Genomic DNA, 7,104 nt, shown 5'->3' with positions numbered 1-7,104 from the left:
TCTGATTAGTTCTTGCCATAATATGAATTCTAACAGTTGTCAAATAGGGATGTCAGCTGTGTACCAACCTGACTTCTGTACAACACAACTGATGGTCCCAACAACATTGAGAAGGGAACAAATTTCACAAATGAACCCTGACAAGGCACAAATGTGAAGTGAAACCATTTGAGAGAAGGCCAAGGGTTTTCAGTGCTGTCAACAAAGCAAAGGGTGGCTACTTTAGTTCTTGTACCTTACTATTATGGGTTTTTAAGTAATTGTAATAATTCCTGGAGTTTATTTTTTATTTTTTATTTGATTCCCTGCCTCTCCCATTAAATCTCAGCCTCTGTGTTAGATATTCCCTTGTTGGTTACTTCCTGTTTTATTTTGATAGTCGTACGTACCTTCTACTGAATAACTTCCCATGTCTCATTATCCCTGCTGTGCATTCATCCTATTTCCCCTAACCTCATTACTTTGTGTTTATTGTTTTTTCCTTGTATTTCTTCTGTTTTCCCTTGGATTATTCTGAACGTTTATCCTGAACAGACAGTGATAAAAGCTTATTTTGTATTTCACTCCATCTTTAGTTCTGCACTTAATCTATTGAAACGCAATGCCCCCAGTAATGGGGGAGAGAGGGAGAACATCTGGAATGTACCACCAGATCTGTTATTTAAATATAGCTGTTTGATATCCACAGAAACGTCAGAATCTCAACTAAAAGCTAAAAGAAAATCACAAAACACAGCTACTGTAAAACAGTAAATGGTTAAAGAGCAGGTAAAAGGATGTAAACACAAAGCACAAATCACACGATCATGCCACGATACACGATCATGCGTCAGGGTGCTGAAAGCAGAAATCTCACAGATTCATAAACTGCTGGTTTCATCACTTTCTGAACTAAATTCACTGAACCAGCTGCAAGAGAAGACCAACGCTAGGCTTCACATTTAAGGAACATTGTAATGAATTCCCTCTTAGTTCGGTGTGTTTTGCTGTGAAGACCGGGTTGGATTTGAGATACTCAAAAGGGATTAAAAAGAGTTGTGTGACTACCCCAGGTTTTCCCCAATACAAGACAAATTGCACATATTATTTTCTTTTTCAGACATATCTGTTACTATTTGTCAAAGTTCAAACAACCTCTGTAATGTAGCTTTGAGTTCAAGTCATCCAACTAATCGGATTTTAGCGCAAAGATTCAAACCAGAGCTTTATGTTTTTTTGTTGTTGTTAAGAATCTCATTGAAGATGCTTTGTGAAGTTAGAAATATTCTTTTGATATTGGTCTTTAAATCGCGGTTTTCGGTCTAAAGATAAGATCTCTTTAAGCTTAGACAGGCTTTAGTATTGTGTAACTACTTGGCTGTATTATCTATTGTGTGATCTTTGTGGTTACAAGCGGGAAATGACCTGATTCTGACTTAGAAAAAAAAAATTTTTAGAAACTGACTGAAATCATACGTTCTTTCCTTTGTCAGTGCACAGCCATTTACTGTTTTTGACAGGATGTTAAGTATTATGCAGACACAAAAATGACCAAGGAAACACTCAAAAACGCCAATATAAACATCAGTATATAAAGTGAATATAAGTTCACATTTAGATTATTATGTCAGCAGTATAACATCAAATTCTGGAGTTTTTAAACAAACTACTTGTTTTATTCTGCAAACTACACTATATGAGTAATTCGGTTTTGTATATAAATTTCCTAAGGATATGCTTCCCCAAGGCCAATGGCCTGTTTGATAGTGATACAGATATTGTCCCAAAAAATCCACCAATTTTCATTAAATTCAATTTGGCAACTTTTGCAAAATCCACCACCTTCACTTTACTTTTTTATTATTCTATTCTAGGCTGTAGAACGTAAATGAGAGTTACTATGTTCTTTCACCCGTTTTAAAAATGTTGTGCTTAATAGGCATCTCACAATGTCAGTATTTATTATTAGAAAAAACAAAACGTGATACTATTGTTTCCAGTGAGCACGTTGCATTTCCTAAGTAGGACATACAGCGCAGCGTCACAGTTAGTCGGCCAATCAAACACAGTCCTGCCTATAAAGAGTAGAAAAGAGGGTTTTTTCCTTCCTGTTTTTCACACAGCAATTTTCTGCACAATGGCTTTTTCACTGCTGGCTTTTTATTTTGCAATACTGTTATCGAGGACTCTGGGTGAGTTGTGTGCCTGTAGGTTCATTTCTCCTCTCTAAGAATATTGAATTCTTTCACTTTTGCCTTACATTTGCTTTATTTTATATTTCAATTCTGCTCATTTGACTGATCTAGAGCTGTCCTCATCTGGTCATCAGAAGAGCGCTTTTGTGTCACGTAAAACCAGTGACAACTTGATTTTGAAATGTTTCTACGAAGGTGAGGTTGCTGCAAGGCTTTACTGGTATAAACAACCTCTTGGACAGAAACCAATGCTCATCTCTTACTCCTACATATATGAAAAAAATAACACATTTTTTGGCGAATTCAAGAATAATCCCCGTTTTTCACTGGATACTGAAAATGGCAAAAACCACTTGATGATCAGAGAATTACAAATTTCAGACTCAGCGACTTACTACTGTATGACCTCTTATTTATACAGATTAACATTTTCAGAAAGCATTACTGTTATTGTTAACGATGCAGAGTCAAACGTCCAAGCTGTGGTCCAACAGTCAGCTTCTGAGATCATCCAGCAAGGAGACTCTGTGACTCTCAACTGTACAGTACACACTGGGACCTGTGATGAAGAACACAGTGTGTACTGGTTCCAAAACTCAGACGAATCCCATTCTCAGTCCCATCCTGGAGTCATTTACACACATTGGGGTGGGAATGATCAGTGTGAGAAAGAAGCTAAGACACAAACACACACCTGTGTCTACAACTTGCCAATGAATAACCTGAATCTGTCTCATGCTGGGACCTACTACTGTGCTGTTGCCTCATGTGGACACATACTGTTTGGAAATGGAACAAAACTGGACTTTGAACGTGAGTAACATTAAGACTGAGTTTACTAAAACCACAGTAGGTCCCACCCAGTTGTCTAAACTGTCTGACTTCATGCAGATAATGTTTTCTGGAGCGGCACCTTTGCAGTCACCTCCATCCTGAGTGTATTGCTGGCTTTCTCAGTGTGTGTGATCAGCAAGAAATGCATCTGCAAATCTCCTGGTAACTAATGTTTAGGGGGTTTTTTTAACCTGCAAATTATTCCAGAATTATAAATATAAGAAACTTTTGTTGTTCTTGTAGAATCTCAAGCAAGTCTCCCCAAAGCAGATGCAACGGTGATGTATTACCACTAACTATTCAGTTACCATTTTTCTACGCAAAAGTCAATCTGTGGACATATTTTTATTAATAAGTATTTTGTTGCCAGGGTTTCCAAGAGGCAGAAAGACTCTATTTTCCATCTTCAACTGTCAACCTGCACAACAGATCAAGAAGTCAGAAGGATCGCACCTGGAGTGAATGTGTGTACTATAGTGTAAAGCAGTAGTACGCAGAGAAGACACAGTGTTTAAAATGTAGTATTTCTTTTTATGTTGGGTCATGTTCACAATATAATTTTTTTTGCTAGTTAATCACATTTGTAACGTCACTGTAGTTTGAAGCTAAAGATGGAATAATGAAGGAATCATGAGAGACAAATGTCAGTATTCACTTCTTTTTTAATCCTCATTCTCTGCCAACAGTCTTTTAATTTTTTATTTTTTTTGTAAATTTAATGTTTCTGAAGCTCAATAAACATAAAACAGACTAAAAGACCTTCAAGCTTGAGACAATATCTGTGTGCCATTTCAATTCAGTGATAACATGTCTCATTATTGTGATTATTATTATTGTGTATGAGAGAATAAGCCAAGCTTGTCTCTTCAAGAGAATGGATCATGAAATGCAGTCATTCTGCTGCCAAGTTAAGTATAGAAACTAGACTTAATCTGTTATCCTAAATACAAAAGGTCCCAAGCAGGAGTGGATCTAGAGAAATTTTCTTAGAGTGGCAGGGAAATCAAATGGGATGGCAAAATGAAAGTCATTTCTTTACACATACAGATGTGTAGTTTTTTTTTTAATTTTTTATTTAGAAATAATTTACAAAAAATTGCACAAATCTGCACTGTCATGAAGAAATTTCTGACCGAAAATGTAAACCAAATTTTTCATATTTATTGGGTTCCAGGGTATAATTGGCCATTTTTGACTACTTTTAATTTTACCTTCATTTTTCACCATTAAAAGCTATTTATATTCCCTTGTTTGGTATCAGTCTTTTCAGCACAAACTCACATGTCTGAATCTGCTGTTATTCTTTTCATTTTGACATACTGTATTAGCACAATGGATATAAATCTTAAATTTTAAAAACTTATGCTCAAATTTTTTGGCAGCACGGTGGCACGATGGTTAGCACTGTTGCCGCACAGCAAGAAGGTCCTGAGTTCAATTCCTCCATCAGGCCGGGGTCTTTCTGTGTGGAGTTTGCATGTTCTCCCCGTGTTTGCGTGGGTTCTCTCCGGGTACTCCGGCTTCCTCCCACCGTCCAAAGACATGCAGCTTGTGGGGATAGGTTAATTGATTAATCTAAATTGTCACTAGGTGTGAATGTGCGAGTGAATGGTTGTCTGTCCCTGTGTGTTAGCCCTGCGACAGACTGGCGACCTGTCCAGGGTGTACCCCGCCTCTCGCCCTATGACAGCTGGGATAGGCTCCAGCGACCCTGAAAAGGATAAGCGGAAGCGAATGAATGAATGAATGAATGCTCAAATTTTAAGTTCTATACAACTATTGCCCCCAAAATGCAGCCAATACATATCACTGCACATGTTTCGTACAGGATAGTTAATTTAAATGCCCGTCATAAAGTAATAACTAGCTCTGAGCTGTGTTTAATATTAATAAGTCCTAAAGTACGACTACATTGTATTTTCAGTTTTTCCTCCATTTTTCTTTAGATTGCAACTTAGCTTGCAAAAATAATTAAGTAAATAGATAGCACCTAACCTTTACTCTAGATGTCATGGTGAATACTCTCACTAACACCAAGTCTCTTGTTCTCAACTTCACTGATTTTAATCGTAGTTAAGCCTGCACTGGGTTGGGTGTGTAAAGGAGGATTACGGTAAATATTTGTTGTCAATACAACTACTTTTTGCTGGCACTGCTGTCGCTGCAGGGTAACCTCATCAAGATTTAGGAGGGTTTGCCATGTGAGAGGTCACTACTGAATCTCTTGCAGAACAAATGATCAGGGGTAATATGCTGAAATGAGGAGAGGTTGTTTCAGCAAAAGAATATACCCAGTCGAATAATGTGAACTATTTACCAGTTATGTCGATTGCAAGTATTTGCAGATATCAAATTGGAATTTTGCATTAGGGAAACGACATGCTTATTATTACTGGCAGGTAAAAAGCCAGATTCTTATGAAGTGGTATCAACCGGTCACAGCAGATGGCCCCGCCCCTCCCTGAGCCTGGTTCTGCCGGAGGTTTCTTCCTGTTAAAAGGGAGTTTTTCCTTCCCACTGTCACCAAAGTGCTTGCTCATAGGGGGTCATATGATTGTTGGGTTTTTCTCTGTACCTATGAAGCGCCTTGAGGCGACTTTTGTTGTGATTTGGCGCTATATAAATAAATAATAACAAATAAATAAAATTGAATTGAATTGAATTGGTATGACTGCTTTGTTTGGGCAGAGAAGGATTTGTTTATGAGGCAAGAACTTGGGGAATAGGAAGATGCATTATGGGACAACATTTTTCATGTAGGGCTAGTTGAGAGTGAGGACCATTAGCATGGATTTAGGGGGAAAAAGTCCATGTTGAGGTGGAATTGCATAAAAAAGAGTGAAGCACTTCCAGTAATGTAACTTATAGTCTAAAGTGCTTTGACTGTTGAAAAAGATTAAACTGTTTATGGCTAATAGAAGGGAATGCCTGGATACTGATGTGTGAAGAAAAGCAACAAACCTGTAGCCTTAAAAGGTGACCCAAGTTCAGGCACATAGTCTGACAGTAGAGTCAATTAAAATAGGACAAGGAGAGCTGACAAATTATTGTCAATTGAAGGATGTCAACAAGTAAATCCCATCCCATTGGTCATGTTGTTTTGGCAAAACATCGTTGACACACAGCTTTGACACAAATTTAAAATGTCTTTACTGTAAACATTTGAGTCTATGACAAACAGGCACAGAAAGCTAAAAGTGGGTGCATCCTGTCAAACACAGTGCCTTTTACCATTTTTCTGTTTAGACGTGTCAGTGCAACGGCCTCTGTGGTTTCAGCAGGATGTGTTGTTACGCTAACACATACATCACGACCTAAGGTCCACTTGCTGTAAACACCCAAAAACTGTAGTTTTCCACAGGTCTTGTTTATTTCATGCTGCAACTCATGAGCTCAGAAACTTTTTATCCAGAATGCAAAACCATTATTGAAAATGATGTATGATAATCATTATTCAAACAGCAGTAGAATAAAGAGTAAAATAACATAAATTACAAATGTTACGTTGTATTCCTGCAACTTAAGAGCAAAGATAATATAATCCTGAACGTAAAATACCAAAATCCTGTGTGAATGTATGCATGTTGATATTCCTAATGATCTCTTTCTGGGCCCATGTGCTGCTGTTTTCTGGTTTGCCCTACTGTTATCCACAATGAGCTCACTGCTGGAATCCTAATTCTGTATACTCAAATTATTACTCATCACATCTTTTAAATGAAATGTGTTTCACAGCATGGGATATGCTAGAAATGACAATCAATCATTACAATGAAAAACACATCATTATTAAACTTGAAAATCAAATGCAACTGGATCAGAGCAGCTTCTGCTTTGATCCCATTTATATAGTATAACAAACCTAATGTAGACCAAACTCAACTTTCAATACTTTTAGATCTGTTTGTAATTCCAAAAAACGTATAATTCCTCTCAGATATCATACTGTATTTTCCACTACAGGCGGCAGTAAACGCGTGATTGTGAGTATCATACAATAGATAGTGTGTCACCTTTGGCTGGCCAATCAAACACATTGTTGCCTCTCAAAAGTGGAGCAGCTATCAGTAACCTTCATTTTACACGAGAATCTCAC

The 7,104-nt window shown here is 37.4% G+C and overlaps 1 protein-coding gene across 1 annotated transcript; it reads left to right on the top strand.

Moving 5' to 3' along the window:
• The first annotated feature begins 2,105 nt into the window (after positions 1-2,105).
• LOC102194697 (uncharacterized) lies at positions 2,106-4,017 on the top strand. Its single transcript, XM_005750012.1, has 6 exons — positions 2,106-2,171; positions 2,286-2,369; positions 2,640-2,987; positions 3,066-3,170; positions 3,252-3,286; positions 3,379-4,017. The coding sequence occupies exons 1-6, from the start codon at positions 2,117-2,119 to the stop codon at positions 3,496-3,498; spliced, it is 747 nt and encodes a 248-aa protein (XP_005750069.1). The 5' UTR covers positions 2,106-2,116; the 3' UTR covers positions 3,499-4,017.
• The last annotated feature ends 3,087 nt before the right edge of the window (positions 4,018-7,104 follow it).

The sequence above is a fragment of the Pundamilia nyererei genome, unplaced genomic scaffold (genome assembly GCF_000239375.1).
Source record: "Pundamilia nyererei isolate P.nyererei 1_Seehausen unplaced genomic scaffold, PunNye1.0 scaffold00260, whole genome shotgun sequence".
NCBI classification, from domain to species: Eukaryota; Metazoa; Chordata; class Actinopteri; order Cichliformes; family Cichlidae; genus Pundamilia; species Pundamilia nyererei.
This window is presented reverse-complemented; position numbering and strand designations above follow the sequence as displayed.

Bases quoted from the DNA above. Each gene is read 5' to 3' on its own strand.
- LOC102194697 (XM_005750012.1), top strand. From the start codon at position 2,117: ATGGCTTTTTCACTGCTGGCTTTTTATTTTGCAATACTGTTATCGAGG. The intron at 2,988-3,065 runs GTGAGTAACATT...GACTTCATGCAG, and splicing joins AACAAAACTGGACTTTGAAC to ATAATGTTTTCTGGAGCGGC. The intron at 3,287-3,378 runs GTGATGTATTAC...TTTTGTTGCCAG, and splicing joins TCCCCAAAGCAGATGCAACG to GGTTTCCAAGAGGCAGAAAG.